General features: G+C 50.8%; 1 protein-coding gene across 4 annotated transcripts in view; it reads left to right on the plus strand.

Annotated features, from left to right (window-relative positions):
• The window catches only part of cadm4 (cell adhesion molecule 4), a 289,714-nt gene extending 270,115 nt beyond the window's left edge, over positions 1-19,599 (plus strand). For 3 of the 4 annotated variants that reach the window (XM_072265997.1, XM_072266000.1, XM_072265996.1), the window contains exons 7-10: positions 10,019-10,191; positions 14,850-14,894; positions 16,968-17,096; positions 18,805-19,599. In XM_072265997.1, the coding sequence (XP_072122098.1) occupies positions 10,019-10,191; positions 14,850-14,894; positions 16,968-17,096; positions 18,805-18,914 (457 nt within the window). In that variant the 3' untranslated portion in view covers positions 18,915-19,599. The remainder of the gene's footprint in view (positions 1-10,018; positions 10,192-14,849; positions 14,895-16,967; positions 17,097-18,804) is intronic. The other variant, XM_072265999.1, reaches the window with a different exon arrangement.
• The last annotated feature ends 969 nt before the right edge of the window (positions 19,600-20,568 follow it).

A 20,568-nucleotide genomic window follows, 5' to 3' on the forward strand; every position in this document is an offset into this window, starting at 1 on the left:
TGTCAGTAACCCTCTGATGGAGAGGAGACTAGTTTCTCTGATGTACTGAGTTGTCATTGACTCTCTGAAGGAGGGGAGACTGGTTTCTGTGATGTACTGAGTTGTCAGTAACTCTCTGATGGAGGGGAGACTTTTTTTGTGTACTGAGTTGTCGGTAACTCTCTGGTAAAGAGGAGATTGGTTTCTGTGATGTTCTGGGTTGTGTCTGTAACTCTCTGATGGAGGGGAGACTGGTTTCTGTGATATACTGAGTTGTCAGTAACTCTCTGATGGAGAGGAGACTGGTTTCTGTAAAGTACTGAGTTGTCAGTAACTCTCTGATGGGGGGAGACTTGTTTCTCTGATGTACTGAGTTGTGTCAGTAAATTTCTGATGGAGGGGACACTGGTTTCTGTGATGTACTGAGTTGTCAGTAACTCTCTGATGGAGGCGAGTCGGGTTTCTGTGATGTACTGAGTTGTCAGTAACTCTCTGATGGAGGGGAGACTGGTTTCTGTGATGTACTGGGTTGTGTCGGTAACTCTCTGATGGAGGGGAGACTGGTTTCTGTGATGTACTGAGTTGTCAGTAACTCTCTGATGGAGGCGAGTCGGGTTTCTGTGATGTACTGAGTTGTCAGTAACTCTCTGATGGAGGGGAGACTGGTTTCTGTGATGTACTGGGTTGTGTCGGTAACTCTCTGATGGAGGGGAGACTGGTTTCTGTGATGTACTGAGTTGTCAGTGACTCTCTGCTGGAGAGGAGACTGGTTTCTGTGATTTACTGAGTTGTCAGTAACCATCTGATGGAGGGGTGGTTGGTTTCTGTGATGTACTGAGTTGTCAGTAACTCTGTGATGGAGGGGAGACTGGTTTCTGTGATGTACTGAGTTGTCAGTAACCATCTGAAGTAGGGGAGGCTGGTTTCTGTGATGTACTGAGTTGTGTCGGTAACTCTCTGATGGAGGGGAGACTGGTTTCTGTGATGTACTGAGTTGAGTCAATCACCCTCTGATGGAGGGGAGACTGGTTTTTATTGTGTACTGAGTTGTTGGTAACTCTTTGGTAAAGAGGAGATTGGTTTCTGTGATGTTCTGGGTTGTGTCGGTAACTCTCTGATGGAGGGGTGACTGGTTTCTGTGATGTACTGAGTTGTCAGTAACTCTCTGATGGAGGGGAGACTGGTTTCTGTGATGTACTGAGCTGTGTCGATCACTCTCTGATGGAGGGGAGACTGTTCTTTTGTGTTCTGAGTTGTCGGTAACTCTCTGCTAAAGCGGAGACTGGTTTCTGTGATGTACTGAGTTGTCAGTAACTCTGTGATGGAGGGGAGACTGGTTTCTGTGATGTACTGAGTTGTGTCCATCACCCTCTGATGGAGGGTAGACTGGAATCTGTGATGTACTGAGTTGTGTCGGTAACTCTCTGATGGAGGGGAGACTGTTTTCTGTGATGTACTGGGCTGCGTCAGTAACTCTGTGATCAAGGGGTGACTGGTTTCTGTGATGCAATGAGTTATTCCGATCACTCACTGATGGAGGGGTGCCTGGTTTCTGTGATGTACTCAGTTGTCATTGACTCTCTGGTGGATGGCAGACTGGTTTCTGTGATGTACTGAATTGTCAGTAACCCTCTGATGGAGAGGAGACTAGTTTCAGTGATGTACTGAGTTGTCAGTAAATCTCTGATGGAGGGGAGACTGGTTTCTGTGATGTACTGGGTTGTGTCAGTAACTCTCTGATGGAGGGGAGACTAGTTTCTCTGATGTACTGAGTTGTCATTGACTCTCTAATGAAGGGGAGACTGGTTTCTGTGATGTACTGAGTTGTCAGTAACTCTCTGATGGAGGGGTGACTTGTTTCTGTGATGTACTGAGTTGTCAGTAACTCTCTGATGGAGGGGAGACCGGTTTCTGTGATGTACTGAGTTGTGACGATCACTCTCTGATGGAGGGGAGACTGTTTTTTTTGTATACTGAGTTGTCAGTAACTCTCTGGTAAAGAGGAGACTGGTTTCTGTGATGTACTGTGTTGTGTCGGTAAGTCTCTGATGGAGGGAAGACTGCTTTCTGTGATGTACTGAGTTCTGTCGGTAACTCTCTGATGGAGGGGAGACTGGTTTCTGTGATATACTGAGTTGTCAGTAACTCTCTGATGGAGGGGAGACTGGTTTCTGTGATGGACTGAGTTGTCAGTAACTCTCTGATGGAGAGGAGACTGGTTTCTCTAAAGTTCTGAGTTGTCAGTAAGTCTCTGATGGAGGGGAGACTTGTTTCTGTGATGGACGGAGTTGTCAGTGACTCTCTGATGGAGGGGAGACTGGTTTCTGTGATGTACTGGGTTGTGTCGGTAACTCTCTGATGGAGGGGAGACTGGTTTCTGTGATGTACTGAGTTGTCATTGACTGTTTGATAGAGGGGAGACTGGTTTCTGTGATGTACTGGGCTGCGTCAGTAACTCTGTGATCGAGGGGTGACTGGTTTCTGTGATGCAATGAGTTATTCCGATCACTCACTGATGGAGGGGAGCCTGGTTTCTGTGATATATTCAGTTGTCATTGACTCTCTGATGGAGAGGAGACTAGTTTCTGTGATGTACTGAGTTGTCATTGACTCTCTGATGGAGGGGAGACTGGGTCCTGTGATGTACTGAGTTGAGTCGATCACCCTCTGATGGAGGGGAGACTGGTTTTTATTGTGTACTGAGTTGTTGGTAACTCTCTGGTAAAGAGGAGATTGGTTTCTGTGATGTTCTGGGTTGTGTCGGTAACTCTCTGATGGAGGGGTGACTGGTTTCTGTGATGTACTGAGTTGTCAGTAACTCTCTGATGGAGGGGAGACTGGTTTCTGTGATGTACTGAGTTGTGTCAATCACTCTCTGATGGAGGGGAGACTGTTCTTTTGTGTTCTGAGTTGTCGGTAACTCTCTGGTAAAGCGGAGACTGGTTTCTGTGATGTACTGAGTTGTCAGTAACTCTCTGATGGAGGGGAGACTGGTTTCTGTGATGTACTGGGTTGTGTCAGTAACTCTCTGATGGAGGGGAGACTGGTTTCTGTGATGTACTGTGTTGTCAGTAACCATCTGATGGAGGATAGACTGGTTTCTATCATGTACTGAGTTGTGTCGATCACTCTCTGATTGAGGGGAGACTGTTCTTTTGTTGTCTGAGTTGTCGGTAACTCCCTGGTAAAGCGGAGACTGGTTTCTGTGATGTACTGAGTTGTCAGTAACTCTCTGATGGAGTGGAGACTGGTTTCTGTGATGTACTGAGTTGCCAGTAACTCTCTGATGGAGGGGAGACTGGTTTCTGTGATGTACTGAGTTCTGTCGGTAACTCTCTGATGGAGGGGAGACTGGTTTCTGTGATGTACTGAGTTGTCTCCATCACCCTCTGATGGAGGGTAGACTGGAATCTGTGATGTACTGAGTTGTGTCGGTAACTCTCTGATGGAGGCGAGCCTGGTTTCTGTGATGTACTGGGCTGCGTCAGTAACTCTGTGATCAAGGGGTGACTGGTTTCTGTGATGCAATGAGTTATTCCGATCACTCACTAATGGAGGGGTGCCTGGTTTCTGTGATGTACTCTGTTGTCATTGACCCACTGGTGGATGGCAGACTGGTTTCTGTGATGTACTGAATTGTCAGTAACCTTCTGATGGAGAGGAGACTAGTTTCTCTGATGTACTGAGTTGTCATTGACTCTCTAATGAAGGGGAGACGGGTTTCTGTGATGTACTGAGTTGTGTCAGTAACTCTCTGAAGGAGGGGAGACTGGTTTCTGTAAAGTACTGAGTTGTCAGTAACTCTCTGATTGGGGGAGACTTGTTCCTCTGATGTACTGAGTTGTGTCAGTAAATTTCTGATGGAGGGGACACTGGTTTCTGTGATGTACTGAGTTGTCAATAACTCTCTGATGGAGGGGAGACTGGTTTCTGTGATGTACTGCGTTCTGTCAGTAACTCTCTGATGGAGGGGAGACTGGTTTCTCTGATATACTGAGTTGTGACGATCACTCTCTGATGGAGGGGAGACTGTTTTTTTTGTATACTGAGTTGTCAGTATCTCTCTGGTAAAGAGGAGACTGGTTTCTGTGATGTACTGAGTTCTGTCAGTAACTCTCTGATGGAGGGGAGACTGGTTTCTGTGATGTACTGGGCTGCGTCAGTAACTCTGTGATCAAGGGGTGACTGGTTTCTGTGATGCAATGAGTTATTCCGATCACTCACTGATGGAGGGGTGCCTGGTTTCTGTGATGTACTCAGTTGTCATTGACTCTCTGGTGGATGGCAGACTGGTTTCTGTGATGTACTGAATTGTCAGTAACCCTCTGATGGAGAGGAGACTAGTTTCTGTGATGTACTGAGTTGTCAGTAAATCTCTGATGGAGGGGAGACTGGTTTCTGTGATGTACTGGCTTGTGTCAGTAACTCTCTGATGGAGGGGAGACTAGTTTCTCTGATGTACTGAGTTGTCATTGACTCTCTAATGAAGGGGAGACTGGTTTCTGTGATGTACTGAGTTGTGTCAGTAACTCTCCGATGGAGGGGAGACTGGTTTCTGTGATGTACTGAGTTGTGTCAGTAACTCTCCGATGGAGGGGAGACTGGTTTCTGTGATGTACTGGGTTGTGTCGATCACTCTCTGATGGAGGGGAGACTGGTTTCTGTGATTTACTGAGTTGTCAGTAACCATCTGATGGAGGGGAGGTTGGTTTCAGTGATGTACTGAGTTGTCAGTAACTCTGTGATGGAGGGGAGACTGGTTTCTGTGATGTACTGACCATCTGATGGAGAGGAGGCTGGTTTTTATTGTGTACTGAGTTGTTGGTAACTCTTTGGTAAAGAGGAGATTGGTTTCTGTGATGTTCTGCGTTGTGTCAGTAACTCTCTGATGGAGGGGTGACTGGTTTCTGTGATGTACTGAGTTGTCAGTAAATCTCTGATGGAGGGGAGACTGGTTTCTGTGATGTACTGGGTTGTGTCAGTAACTCTCTGATGGAGGGGAGACTAGTTTCTCTGATGTACTGAGTTGTCATTGACTCTCTAATGAAGGGGAGACTGGTTTCTGTGATGTACTGAGTTGTGTCAGTAACTCTCCGATGGAGGGGAGACTGGTTTCTGTGATGTACTGAGTTGTGTCAGTAACTCTCCGATGGAGGGGAAACTGGTTTCTGTGATGTACTGGGTTGTGTCGATCACTCTCTGATGGAGGGGAGACTGGTTTCTGTGATTTACTGAGTTGTCAGTAACCATCTGATGGAGGGGAGGTTGGTTTCAGTGATGTACTGAGTTGTCAGTAACTCTGTGATGGAGGGGAGACTGGTTTCTGTGATGTACTGACCATCTGATGGAGGGGAGGCTGGTTTTTATTGTGTACTGAGTTGTTGGTAACTCTTTGGTAAAGAGGAGATTGGTTTCTGTGATGTTCTGGGTTGTGTCAGTAACTCTCTGATGGAGGGGTGACTGGTTTCTGTGATGTACTGAGTTGTCAGTAAATCTCTGATGGAGCGGAGACTGGTTTCTGTGATGTACTGGGTTGTGTCAGTAACTCTCTGATGGAGGGGAGACTAGTTTCTCTGATGTACTGAGTTGTCGTTGACTCTCTAATGAAGGGGAGACTGGTTTCTGTGATGTACTGACCATCTGATGGAGGGGAGGCTGGTTTTTATTGTGTACTGAGTTGTTGGTAACTCTTTGGTAAAGAGGAGATTGGTTTCTGTGATGTTTTGCGTTGTGTCAGTAACTCTCTGATGGAGGGGTGACTGGTTTCTGTGATGTACTGAGTTGTCATTGACTCTGATGGAGAGGAGACTAGTTTCTGTGATGTACTGAGTTGTCATTGACTCTCTGATGGAGGGGAGACTGGTTTGTGTGATATACTGAGTTGTGTCGATCACTCTCTGATGGAGTGGAGACTGGTTTTTATTGTGTACTGAGCTGTCGGTAACTCTTTGGTAAAGAGGAGATTGGTTTCTGTGATGTACTGAGTTGTGTCGGTAACTCTCTGAAGGAGGGGAGACTGGTGTCTGTGATGTACTGAGTTGTGAGTAACTCTCTGTTGCAGGACAGACTGGTTTCTGTGACGTACTGAATTGTGTCCATCACCCTCTGATGGAGGGGAGACTTTTTTTTTTCTGTACTGAGTTGTCGGTAACACTTTGGTAAAGAGGAGATTGGTTTCTGTGATGTACTGGGTTGTGTCGGCAACTCTCTGATGGAGTGGAGACTGGTTTCTGTGATATACTGAGTTGTCAGTAACTCTGTGATAGAGGGGAGACTGGTTTCTGTGATGTACTGAGTTGTCATTGACTCTCTGATGGAGGGGAGACTGGTTTCTGTGATATACTGAGTTGTCGGTAACTCTCCAATGGAGGGGAGACTGGTTTCTGTGATGTATTGAGTTCTGTCAGTAGCTCTCTGATGGAGGGGAGACTGGTTTCTGTGATGTACTGAGTTGTCGGTAACTCTCTAATGGAGGGGAGACTGGTTTCTGTGATGTACTGAGTTGTGTCCATCACCCTCTGATGGAGGGTAGACTGGAATCTGTGATGTACTGAGTTGTGTCGGTAACTCTCTGATGGAGGGGAGTCTGCTTTCTGTGATGTACTGAGTTGTGTCGGTAACTCTCTGATGGAGGGGAGACTGGTTTCTGTGATGTACTGGGCTGCGTCAGTAACTCTGTGATCAAGGGGTGACTGGTTTCTGTGATGCAATGAGTTATTCCGATCACTCACTGATGGAGGGGTGCCTGGTTTCTGTGATGTACTCAGTTGTCATTGACTCTCTGGTGGATGGCAGACTGGTTTCTGTGATGTACTGAATTGTCAGTAACCCTCTGATGGAGAGGAGACTATTTTCTCTGATGTACTGAGTTGTCATTGACTCTCTGAAGGAGGGGAGACTGGTTTCTGTGATGTACTGAGTTGTCAGTAACTCTCTGATGGAGGGGAGACTTTTTTTGTGTACTGAGTTGTCGGTAACTCTCTGGTAAAGAGGAGATTGGTTTCTGTGATGTTCTGGGTTGTGTCTGTAACTCTCTGATGGAGGGGAGACTGGTTTCTGTGATATACTGAGTTGTCAGTAACTCTCTGATGGAGAGGAGACTGGTTTCTGTGATGTACTGTGTTGTCAGTAACTCTCTGATGGGGGGAGACTTGTTTCTCTGATGTACTGAGTTGTGTCAGTAAATTTCTGATGGAGGGGACACTGGTTTCTGTGATGTACTGAGTTGTCAGTAACTCTCTGATGGAGGCGAGTCGGGTTTCTGTGATGTACTGTGTTGTCAGTAACTCTCTGATGGAGGGGAGACTGGTTTCTGTGATGTACTGGGTTGTGTCGGTAACTCTCTGATGGAGGGGAGACTGGTTTCTGTGATGTACTGAGTTGTCAGTGACTCTCTGCTGGAGGGGAGACTGGTTTCTGTGATGTACTGGGTTGTGTCGGTAACTCTCTGATGGAGGGGAGACTGGTTTCTGTGATTTACTGAGTTGTCAGTAACCATCTGATGGAGGGGTGGTTGGTTTCTGTGATGTACTGAGTTGTCAGTAACCATCTGATGGAGGGGAGGCTGGTTTCTGTGATGTACTGAGTTGTGTCGGTAACTCTCTGATGGAGGGGAGACTGGTTTCTGTGATGTACTGAGTTGAGTCAATCACCCTCTGATGGAGGGGAGACTGGTTTTTATTGTGTACTGAGTTGTTGGTAACTCTTTGGTAAAGAGGAGATTGGTTTCTGTGATGTTCTGGGTTGTGTCGGTATCTCTCTGATGGAGGGGTGACTGGTTTCTGTGATGTACTGAGTTGTCAGTAACTCTCTGATGGAGGGAAGACTGGTTTCTGTGATGTACTGAGTTGTGTCGATCACTCTCTGATGAAGGGGAGACTGTTCTTTTGTGTTCTGAGTTGTCGGTAACTCTCTGGTAAAGCGGAGACTGGTTTCTGTGATGTACTGAGTTGTCAGTAACTCTCTGATGGAGGGGAGACTGGTTTCTGTGATGTACTGGGTTGTGTCAGTAACTCTGTGATGGAGGGGTGACTGGTTTCTGTGATGTACTGAGTTGTCAGTAGCTCTCTGATGGAGGGGAGACTGGTTTCTGTGATGTACTGAGTTGTGTCGATCACTCTCTGATGGAGGGGAGACTGTTCTTTTGTGTTCTGAGTTGTCGGTAACTCTCTGGTAAAGCGGAGACTGGTTTCTGTGATGTACTGAGTTGTCAGTAACTCTCTGATGGAGGGGAGACTGGTTTCTGTGATGTACTGGGTTGTGTCAGTAACTCTCTGATGGAGGGGTGACTGGTTTCTGTGATGTACTGAGTTGTCAGTAGCTCTCTGATGGAGGGGAGACTGGTTTCTGTGATGTACTGAGTTGTGTCGATCACTCTCTGATGGGGGGGAGACTGTTCTTTTGTGTTCTGAGTTGTCGGTAACTCTCTGGTAAAGCGGAGACTGGTTTCTGTGATGTACTGAGTTGTCAGTAACTCTCTGATGGAGCGGAGACTGGTTTCTGTGATGTACTGGGTTGTGTCAGTAACTCTCTGATGGAGGGGAGACTGGTTTCTGTGATGTACTGAGTTGTCGGTAACTCTCTGGTAAAGCGGAGACTGGTTTCTGTGATGTACTGAGTTGTCAGTAACTCTCTGATGGAGCGGAGACTGGTTTCTGTGATGTACTGGGTTGTGTCAGTAACTCTCTGATGGAGGGGAGACTGGTTTCTGTGATGTACTGAGTTGTCAGTAACTCTCTGGTAAAGCGGAGACTGGTTTCTGTGATGTACTGAGCTGCCAGTAACTCTCTGATGGAGAGGAGACTGGTTTCTGTGATGTACTGAGTTGTCGGTAACTCTCTGTTGCAGGACAGACTGGTTTCTGTGATGTACTGAGTTGTGTCCATCACTCACTGATGGAGGGGAGACTGTTTTTTTTTTGTGTACTGAGTTGTTGTTAACTCTCTGGTAAAGAGGAGACTGGTTTCTGTGATTTACTGGGTTGTCAGTATCCACCTGATAGAGTGGAGACTAGTTTCTGTGATGTACCGTATTGTCAGTAACCATCTGATGGAGGGGAGACTGGTTTCTGTGATGTACTGAGTTCTGTCAGTAACTCTCTGATGGAGGGGAGACTGGTTTCTGTGATTTACTGAGTTGTCAGTAACCATCTGATGGAGGGGAGACTGGTTTCTGTGATGTACTGAGTTGTCAGTAACCATCTGATGGAGGCGAGGCTGGTTTCTGTGATGTATTGATTTGTGTCGGTAACTCTCTGATGGAGGGGAGACTGGTTTCTGTGATGTACTGGGTTGTGTCGGTAACTCTCTGATGGAGGGGAGACTGGTTTCTGTGATGTACTGAGTTGTCAGTATCTCTCTGATGGAGGGGAGACTGCTTTCTGTGATGTACTGGGTTGTGTCGGTAACTCTCTGATGGAGGGGAGACTGGTTTCTGTGATGTACTGTATTGTCAGTATCTCTCTGATGGAGGGGAGACTGGTTTCTGTAAAGTACTGAGTTGTCAGTAACTCTCTGATGGGGGGAGACTGTTTTTTTTTGTATACTGAGTTGTCAGTAACTCTCTAGTAAAGAGGAGACTTGTTTCTGTGATATACTGTGTTGTGTCGGTAACTCTCTGATGGAGGGGAGACTGGTTTCTGTGATGTACTGAGTTCTGTCAGTAACTCTCTGATGGAGGGGAGACTGGTTTCTGTGATGTACTGGGTTGTGTCGGTAACTCTCTGATGGAGAGGAGACTGGTTTGTGTGATGTAGAGCTGTCGTAACTCTCTGTATTTTCTGTCCGCCCTGGGCAGAGCAGTTGCCGTACCAAGCCATTATGGATCTGGATAAGATGCTCTCCTGGTGCCTCGGTATAAATTCCTGAGGGGACACGTCGAATGTCTTCAGCCTCCTGAGGAAATAGAGACATGAGCTTTCCTGTCTGTGACAGGTTCACTCTCAGCCGGGCGGGGGTGATGGAGGGGTGGAACGGCAGGGGAGGGCTCCGGTATCGTGCTGTCCAGCCTCTGACAAGCCCCTGCCCTCTTATCCTGTTAGGCCCCCGCAGGTGAGCTGGAGCCGGCTGAACGGGAGCCTGCCAGACCGAGCGGAGGCAAAGGGAAACACACTGACCGTTCGGCGCCTCAACTCAGCCGATAACGGCACCTACGTGTGTGAGGTCCACACCGAAATGGGCAGCTCCACTGACCAGTACACGCTAGTGGTCTACGGTGAGTGACCAGGGCCGGGGGGGGGTGCGGGGTGTGGGGGTTACAGGAGAGTGACTGGATCTGGGGATGGGTCCTAACTCTCCACCATATCTCTCCCCCTCAAGATGCTGAAAACCTCCATTAGGTCTCCTCCCCGCTGCTCCAGAGTGAAGATACCCAGCCCCTCCCATCTCTGCTGATCACTGCATCACTGTATCCTGGGGAGTCTCCACTTCACCCCCTCCCATGCGGGCACCCCTGCCCTGTAGTATGGTGTCCAGAACTGACCAGTGTTGTATAAAACTCCACCGGTCTTACAGCTAACGACTGACCGACTTCGACTCCATGTCAGCTATCTGCCCAGCCGCCTTCATGCTTCGGGAGACACAAGAACGGGCAAGTGCTGGAGTCCCAGCAGCAAACATTGTCCGGGAGGAACTCAGTGTCTGGGGAGGTGCGGAGGGGCAACATTCATCATCAACGTTTTACGCCGAAACCCTGCATCAGATCTTTGGACATGGACCAAGGTCCTTCTGTTCCTCAACCGTGTCCAGGATACTCTGATTCCCCTCCGATCTCCAGCTTGTCGAAGTCGATTTCATTTCCTGGGGGATCTAGTGCACAGGTGCAGTCTCCCTCCTGGATGAATGAGAGACTCCCCAGTGAGGGTCTGTCCCATGACAGAGCTTCAGAGAATGAGAGTGGGGTGTCATTGAGACACCAAACAATCCACAGGGAGCATGTATCGAATAGTTTCTCCCGGATGGAAGCTTCACTCTCTGTCTGACCACAGGAGTGTGTGATGGGACGGTGTGGAGGGAGCTTCACACTGTGTCTGACCCTGGGAGTGTGTGATGGGACGGCGTGGAGGGAGCTTCACTCTGTGTCTGACCCTGGGAGTGTGTGATGGGACAGGGTGGAGGGAGCTTCACTCTGTGTCTGACCCTGGGAGTGTGTGATGGGACAGTGTGGAGGGAGCTTCACTCTGTGTCTGACCCCGGGAGTGTGTGATGGGACGATGTGGAGGGAGCTTCACTCTGTGTCTGACCCTGGGAGTGTGTGATGGGACAGTGTGGAGGGAGCTTCACTCTGTGTCTGACCCCGGGAGTGTGTGATGGGACGGTGTGGAGGGAGATTCACTCTGTGTCTGACCCCGGGAGTGTGTGATGGGACGGTGTGGAGGGAGCTTCACTCTGTGTCTGACCCTGGGAGTGTGTGATGGGACAGTGTGGAGGGAGCTTCACTCTGTGTCTGACCCTGGGAGTGTGTGATGGGACTGTGTGGAGGGAGCTTCACTCTGTGTCTGACCCCGGGAGTGTGTGATGGGACGATGTGGAGGGAGCTTCACTCTGTGTCTGACCCTGGGAGTGTGTGATGGGACGATGTGGAGGGAGCTCCACTCTGTGTCTGACCCTGGGAGTGTATGATGGGACAGTGTGGAGGGAGCTTCACTCTGTGTCTGACCCTGGGTGTGTATGATGGGACAGTGTGGAGGGAGCTTCACTCTGTGTCTGACCCTGGGAGTGTATGATGGGACGGTGTGGAGGGAGCTTCACTCTGTGTCTGACCCTGGGAGTGTGTGATGGGACGGTGTGGAGGGAGCTTCACTCTGTGTCTGACCCCGGGAGTGTGTGATGGGACGATGTGGAGGGAGCTTCACTCTGTGTCTGACCCTGGGAGTGTGTGATGGGACGATGTGGAGGGAGCTCCACTCTGTGTCTGACCCTGGGAGTGTATGATGGGACAGTGTGGAGGGAGCTTCACTCTGTGTCTGACCCTGGGTGTGTATGATGGGACAGTGTGGAGGGAGCTTCACTCTGTGTCTGACCCTGGGTGTGTATGATGGGACAGTGTGGAGGGAGCTCCACTCTGTGTCTGACCCTGGGAGTGTGTGAATGGACAGTGTGGAGGGAGCTTCACTCTGTGTCTGACCCTGGGAGTGTGTGATGGGACGGTGTGGAGGGAGCTTCACTCTGTGTCTGACCCTGGGATTGTGTGATGGGACAGTGTGGAGGGAGCTTCACTCTGTGTCTGACCCTGGGATTGTGTGATGGGACAGTGTGGAGGGAGCTTCACTCTGTGTCTGACCTCGGGACCATAAGATATAGGAACTGAATTAGGCCATTTGGCCCATTGAGTCTGTTCTACTCTTTCATCATGGCTGATCCTTTATTCCTCTCAGCCCCAAACTCCTGCTTTCACGACCTCCCCCCCCCACCCCCATATCTCTTCATGCCCTGACCAATGGAGAATCTATCAATCTCTGCCTTAAATATACCTAAAGACTTGGCCTCCACAGCTGCCTGTGGCAACAAATTCCACAGATTCAGCACTCTCTGGTTAAAGAAATCCCTCCTCATCTCCATTCTAAAACGACACTCTTCTGTTCTGAGGCTGTGTCCCCTGGTCTTAGACTCCCCCACCATAGGAAACATCCTCTCCACATCCGCTCTATCAAGGCCTTTAAGCATTTGATTGGTTTCAATGAGGTCACCGCTCATTCTTCTGAATTCCACTGAATACAGGCCACGAGCCATCAAGTGCTCTTAATGTGACAAGCCATTCAAATCTGGAATCATTTTCATGAACCTCCTCTGAACCCTCTCCAATGTCAGCACACCCTTTCCAAGATGAGGGGCCCAAAACTGCTCTCAACACTCCAAGTGAGGCCTCACCAGTGCTTTATAAAGTTTCAACATTACATCCTTGCTTTTATATTCTAGTCCTCTTAAATTGAATGCTAACATCACATTTACCTTCCTCACCACTGACACAACCTGCAAATTAACCTTTAGGGAATCCTGCACAAGGACTCCCAAATCCCATTCTGCCTCAGATTTTTGTATTTTCTCTCTATTGAGTAAATAGTCCACCCTTTTATTTCTTCTCCCAAAGTGCATGACCACACACTTCCCAAAACTGCATTCCATCTCCCCATCACCCATTCTCCTAATCTAAGTCCTTCTGTAGCCTCTCCTCAAACCTACCTGCCCCTCCACCTATCTTCATATCATGTGCAAACTTTCCAACAAAGCCATCAATTCCATCATGCAAATCATTGATATATAACGTAAAAAGAATCAGTCCAACACAAAGTCACCAGCAGCCAACCAGAAAAGGCTCCCTTTATTCCCACTCTTTGCCTCCTGTAATACCATGGGCTTGTAACTTGCTAAACAGCCTCATGTGTGACACATTGTCAAACATCTTTTGAAAATCCTAGTAAACAACACCCACTGATTCGGCTTTGTTATCCAGCTTGCTATTTCTTCAAAGGCTTCCAACAGAATTGTCGGGCGAGATTTTCCCTTGAGGAAACCATGCTGACTTTGGCCTATTTTATCATGTGCCTCCAAGTACCCCAAAACCACATCTTTAACAAATGCCTCCAACATCTTCCCAGCCACTGAAGTTAGCATAACTGCACTATAATTTCCTTACTTCTGCCTCCCCCCCTTATTGAAAAATAGACTGACATTTGCAATTTTCCAGTCCTCCGGAACCATTCCATAATCTAATGTTTCTTAAAAGATCATTACTAAGGCCTCCACAATCTCTTCAGCCACCTCTTTCAGAACTTTGGGGTGTACACCATCTGGTCCAGGTGACTCATCTACCCTCAGACCTTTCAATTTCCCAACAACCTTCTTTCTACTTATGGTAATTTCACGCACTTCTGCCCCCGACACCTGGAAATCCAGCACACTGCTAGTGTCTTCCACAGTGAAGACTGATGCAAAATACTTATTCATTATCTGCCATTTCCTTGGGAGTGTGTGATGAAACGAAGTAGAGGGAGTTTCCTTTGTGTCTGACCCTGTGAGTGTGCTACAGGAAGTTATGGAGGGAGATTCACTCTGTGTCTGATATCAGGGGTGTGTGATGGGACGGTGTGGAGGGAGATTCACTCTGTATCTGACCCTGGGAGTTTGTGATGGGACAGTGTGGAGAGAGATTCACTCTGTGTCTGACCCTGGGTGTGTGTGAGGGACGGAGTGTGTGTGATGGGACAGTGTGGTGTCTGACCCCGGGAGTGTGTGATGGGACGGTGTGGAGGGAGTTTCACTCTGTGTCTGACCCTGTAAGTGTGAGATGGGACAGTGTGGAGGGAGATTCACTCTGTGTCTGACCCTGGGTGTGTGTCAGGGACAGAGTGTGTGTGATGGGACAGTGTGGTGTCTGACCCCGGGAGTGTGTGATGGGACAGTGTGGAGGGAGATTCACTCTGTATCTGACCCTGGGAGTGTGTGATGTGACGGTGTGGAGGGAGCTTCACTATGTGTCTGACCCTGGGAGTGTGTGATGGGACAGTGTGGAGGGAGATTCACTCTGTGTCTGACCCTGGGAGTATGTGATGAGACAATTGGAGAGTTTCACTCTGTGTCTGACCCTGGGAGTGTGTGATGGGACAGTGTGGAGGGAGATTCACTCTGTGTCTGACCCTGGGAGTATGTGATGAGACAATTGGAGAGTTTCACTCTGTGTCTGACCCTGGGAGTGTGTGATGGGACAGTGTGGAGGGAGTTTCACTCTGTCTGACCCTGGGATTGTGTGATGGGACATTGTGGAGGGAGTTTCACTCTGTGTCTGACCCTGGGATTGTGTGATGAGACGGTGTGGAGGGAGCTTCATTCTGCCCTTTCCTGGGGGAATCTCTATTTAAGTTTGTTTTTCTCCAGATTTAGACATCAGTACCTTTGCACCCACCAGTCTCCCTGCGACAGGTAAGTGACAGCTGGTATATCGGATGCATTGGCTGTGCAGTAATTAGAGCAGCTCAACGTAGTGGTGCTTTGTCACAATCGGCCTCTCCTGATGGAATAATCGAGTTCACTCACTATCCCTTCTGCGACTTGCTGCAGCCTAACTGGGGGCTTTACTGGCTGGCGAAAGGCGAATGGCCCTCGCGATAGCACAACCGCGTGCATGCGCTCCGTCTGCAGGGAACTGCACGCGCACATCCGGGTCTGACCTCGCACCGGCTTGCACTCAGCAACGCCGGCTTGTTTAAGGGGAGCACAGTAACAGGGATGAGACCTCTCCCTCCTCACCCCTCCCACAGCGTCCCCTCCTCACCCCCTCCCATAGTGTTCCCTCCTCACCTCTCCCACAGCGTCCCCTCCTCACCCCCTCCCATAGTGTTCCCTCCTCACCTCCTCCCATAGTGTTCCCTCCTCACCCCTCCCATAGTGTTCCCTCCTCACCCCCTCCCACAGCGTCCCCTCCTCACCCCCTCCCATAGTGTTCCCTCCTCACCCCTCCCACAGCGTCCCCTCCTCACCCCCTCCCATAGTGTTCCCTCCTCACCCCCTCCCACAGTGTTCCCTCCTCACCCCCTCCCACTGCGTTCCCTCCTCACTGTCCCCTCCCACAGCGTTCCCTCCTCACTGTCCCCTCCTACAGCGTTCCCTCCTCACCCCCTCCCATAGCATTCCCTCCTCACCCCCTCCCACTGCGTTCCCTCCTCACTGTCCCCTCCCACAGCGTTCCCTCCTCACTGTCCCCTCCTACAGCATTCCCTCCTCACCCCCTCCCATAGCGTTCCCTCCTCACCCCCTCCCACTGCGTTCCCTCCTCACCCCCTCCCACAGTGTTCCCTCGTCACCCCCTCCCACAGCGTTCCCTCCTCACCCCCTCCCACAGCGTTCCCTCCACACCGTCCCCTCCCACAGTGTTCCCTCCTCACACCCTCCCATCGCGTTCCCTCCTCACCTCCTCTCATAGTGTTCCCACCTCACCCCCTCCCACAGCGTCCCCTCCTCACCCCTCCCACAGCGTTCCCTCCTCACCCCCTCCCACAGCGTCCCCTCCTCACCCCTCCCACAGTGTTCCCTCCTCACCCCCTCCCACAGCGTCCCCTCCTTACCCCCTCCCATAGTGTTCCCTCCTCACCTCCTCCCACAGCGTTCCCTCCTCACCCCCTCCCACAGCGTCCCCTCCTCACCTCCTCCCACAGTGTTCGCTCCTCACTCCTCCCACAGTGTTCCCTCCTCACCCCCTCCCACAGTGTTCCCTCCTCACCCCCTCCCACAGCGTTCCCTCCTCACCATCTCTCCCACAGTGTTCCCTGCTCACCCCATCCTACTAGTGGTGCTCCCTGACCTCACCCACGCAGAAATTTTCTTCCCCCGCTCACTTCCTTCTGGGGAAAGGCCCATCTGCTCATCTTGCCCCTCCTGCTGGACTCTGCCCAGCCCAGACGTACTTCCCACCCTGCCCCAGGTTGTTGGATTGGCTCAAGGACCAGCAGACAGACGATGGGCTGCATGGCCTCTCTCTGCAGTAGCTGTTCAGTGGTTCTTTAATGTCACTGTCTGTGACCCTCTTGCCCCCTCTCTCGCCTCCTCCCCCCTCCTCCCCTCTCTCCTTCACCTCCTCCCCTCCTCCCCTCTCTCCTTCACCTCCTGCCCTCCCTGACCTCCTCCCTCACCCTCACCTCCCCACCTCACCTCCTCCCCTCACCTCATCCCCTCCTCTCCTTCCCTCCTATCATCCCCCTTGTCTCCAACCCTTCTCTCTCCTCATCCTTTACCTCCTCCCCTCCTCTCCTCCCTCTCCCTTCCACCTCTTTCCTCCCCTCCTCTCCTCCCCTTCTGGCTCTCCTCCCCCTCCATGCCTCCCTCCTTCTCCTTCCGTCCCCATCCCTCCCCATCCACTCCTCCTCCCCTTCCTCCCTTTCCTTCTGCCCCTCCTACCCCTACCTCCCCCACCGCTCCCTCCCCTTCCTTTCTCTCTCTCCCCATCACCCCTCCCTGTCCTGCTTCCCATTCCCCTCGTCACCCTCCCTCCCTCTGCAGATCAGAGCGCGGTGGTGGAACCGCGGACATCCACCAGTTACGCCATAGTGGGAGGTGTCCTCGCGGTCCTGGTCTTCGTCGTGATCTGTGTCCTCATTGTCACCGTCTGGTTCTCCATGAGACAGAAAGGTACTCTTCCGTGCCCCCCCCTCACTACTCCCCGGCCTGCCCAGGGCCCGACATGGAATACAGAACATACTACAAACACGTGATGCAGTGTAGCGGTCAGCGCGACACAGTTCCAGCTTGGGTCCATCCGAGCCTCCTGCCCATGGACCGTGTGGGCTTCCCCCGGGTGCTCCGGGCTCCTCCCACTGCCCGAAGACGTACCGGTGACCGGGCCTTGTAAACTGGCCCCGGGATTAGGTCAGGGTCACTGGGTAGCTCAGCTCGAAGGATTGTATCACAGTAAACGAAGAACAGGAGTCCAGCCTGCTTCGCCATTCGGTAAGAAGCAGCTGATCTGGCTGAGGACTCAGCTTCAGCTTCCCGTCTTTTCCCTCAACCCCTCATCCCCTCACTCTGCAAAATTCTATCGAACACTGCCTTCAGTAAATTTAATGAGGTCGTCTCTACTCCGTCCCTGGGCAAGTAAAGAGAATTACTGTTCTCTGGGAAAAAGCAGCTTAACTTCCTCTCCGTCCTAAATCCATTCCCCCAAATATCAATGCTGTCTCCGCCAGTTCTGGTCTCACCTACCAGTGGAAACAACTTTCCTCCACTACTTTATATACCCCTTTTCATAATTTTATGTTTCTGTAAGTTCCCCTCTTATTCTTCCAAATTCCAGTGAGTATTGTCCCAGGCAGCTCAACCTCTCCTCACGCGCTAACCCCCTCGTCTCCAGGGTAAATCCAGTGAACCTGCTCTGCACTAGTCCTGTGCTCTGTGGTATGAAGTTACACGTCATCACCTGGTCTCCCCGCCTGGTTTCTGAAAGGCATTCAGCCTTCACCCTTGGCATTTTGTTCGCCGAAATGGAAGCTGATATAGAACAAAGGGCATAGATCATGTAATACAGAATGTAGATAATAAAACAGCACAGATCAGGAACAGGATTTTCTGCTCACCATGTCACTGCTGACAATGATGCCAAATTAAACAAATCCCCTCTGCCTACACAGTATCCATATTTCTCCATTCCCCACAATTCATGTGTGTGTCTGACACACTAATCCCCGTCTACACGATGTCCATATCCCTCCATTCCCCACACATTCATGTGTGTGTCTGACACACTAATCCCCTCTGTCTACACAATGTCCATATCCCTCCATTCCCCACACATTCATGTGTGTGTCTGACACACTAATCCCCTCTGTCTACACAATGTCCATATCCCTCCATTCCCCACACATTCATGTGTGTGTCTGACACACTAATCCCCTCTGTCTACACAATGTCCATATCCCTCCATTCCCCACACATTCATGTGTGTGTCTGACACAGTAATCCCCTCTGTCTACACAATGTCCATATCCCTCCATTCCCCACACACTCATGTGTGTGTCTGACACACTAATCCCCTCGGTCTACACAATGTCCACATCCCTCCATTCCCCACACACTGATGTGTGTGTCTGACACACTAATCCTCTCTGTCTACACAATGTCCATATCCCTCCATTCCCCACACATTCATGTGTGTGTCTGACACACTAATCCCCTCTGTCTACACAATGTCCACATCCCTTCATTCTCTACACATTTATGTTTCTGCCTATCAGCGATTAAAACATCTCTATTGTATCTGCCTCTCCCCCTCTCTCTCCCTCCTCCCTCCGACTCTCCCTTGTTTCCTCCCCTCTCTCTCCGCTCCCCTCCCACGGATCCCCAGGGTCGTACCTGACTCACGAAGCCAGCCGGTTGGATGAGCACGGAGAGGTCCGCGAGGCCTTCATCAACGGCAACGATAGCCACGATCAGAAGAAGGAATATTTCATCTAGTCTACGGAGGCGATGGACTGGGTCAGTACCATCGCTCCACACCACTTGTTCAAAGACTCAGTGACTCTTGGATTTTTTTAACGCTTATCTTGGGAATAAGGAATCGACTGTCTGTCTCCCTAGGAAGAACTGATCCGCCTCGGGATTTGAAAGCAGATATATTATATGATAAACACAAGAAAACTTGGTGGTGCAGAAACAAACTTTGCAAAGCAGTGAGCCACTGGGATCACTGAGCGTTGCTGAACATGGTGGGTGTCCCCCACCCCAAATCCCTCTGGCAGAACTTCCGGCTGGGAGATGGAGAGACCAGTTTTTCCCATTTCCATCTTTTGGGGATGGGATTGAGTCTGGTGCTGGGAACGTTCACCAATGCAAACTGAGAGCACCACCTTCTGTAATTGACGAATACCGTTGACTCCCTACAGAACTGCCTCTTGTGACTGCACACCCAGACTACCAGGAACTGTGGGAGGACTGCACCAAGGAACTGCTTGGCGCATCGTGCTGGTACTAAGCAATGTCCACAACTCCAGCTCCACGCTCGCCCCTGCTCTTCCCCACCAGGATTTCCAAGCCTGGAATTCCCCGGAACAGCCAGAGAGGAGAGCCGGGTGAGGGGGGTCCAGCAGGAGGCTCAGTGGTGGGACAGGGGAAAGTGAGAGGAGTGAGGGGTACACCTGGTGGGACGGGGGGAATGAGAAGTTGGGGGGGGGGCAGAGGTTTGATGACTCCAGACCAGGGAGAGATGGGATTCTTTCTCTCTGCACCCAATTTCCAATCGGTGGGGAGGAAAGGATGTCATGGTCAACTGGCCCATGACCCCTGACCTCCCAGCCTTGCCCTTTGACCTTCCAGGCATTCCCCAGCATTCCTGCCTTTTGGGTGAGAGCTCTTGACCCTCACCCACTCCACCTTCAGTCCCATCATGGAATCCCAAGTCAGTCTGTGGGGATCCCAGCCTTTCACAATCCACGACCCCCCTCATCTTCCTTCCTGCCTCCCTCCCAACCTGTCAGTCAAAGGTCATGTCTGAGTAGGATTTGCTTGATGGGTTATTAGGCTTTTCCCATTCTCTGGATGGATTGGGGGGGGGAGTGTGCGTGTGGGGCAAGTGATGGGGCAGGGGGCACCAGACGATGGAGGTGGTGAGGCATGAGACGGGGAGCGGAGGTGGGGGGGGGGCAATTACAGGTTTCAGGCTCTCCCTCCCTGCAGAGCAGGTTCAATGGGCTGAATGCCTTATTTCTGCTCCTGTTTTATGGTATTTCGGTCTCTCTCAGGAACCCCGAACCAGTCGGATCTCAGCTTCCCGTCGGGACGTCGGCCATTTTGCTGCCGGCGTTTATTGCCTCACCCTCCCTGCCACTCCGCCACCCTGGAGAAGCTGGGTGTGAGGAAGGGGCTGCCGCAGTGCTGTTGGGGGGAGGGAAATAGTCCCGGGGTTCAAACCCGGTGATGGTGAAGGAAGGGCCGATAGATTTCCCAGTGGCAATGGGGGACGGAGGAACGTAGGGTGGAGATTTCATCTTGCACCCCCTCCCGCTGCCCGGGAGAGGTGGCACGGGGGTTTCGGGACGCCTGTTGGAGTAACGCGGTGAGATCAGACGGTGCACACTCGGGGTTTCATGGACCCCGGACAGACAGGCACTTC

This window comes from Mobula birostris, chromosome 8, assembly GCF_030028105.1.
Source record: "Mobula birostris isolate sMobBir1 chromosome 8, sMobBir1.hap1, whole genome shotgun sequence".
NCBI lineage: Eukaryota > Metazoa > Chordata > Chondrichthyes > Myliobatiformes > Myliobatidae > Mobula > Mobula birostris.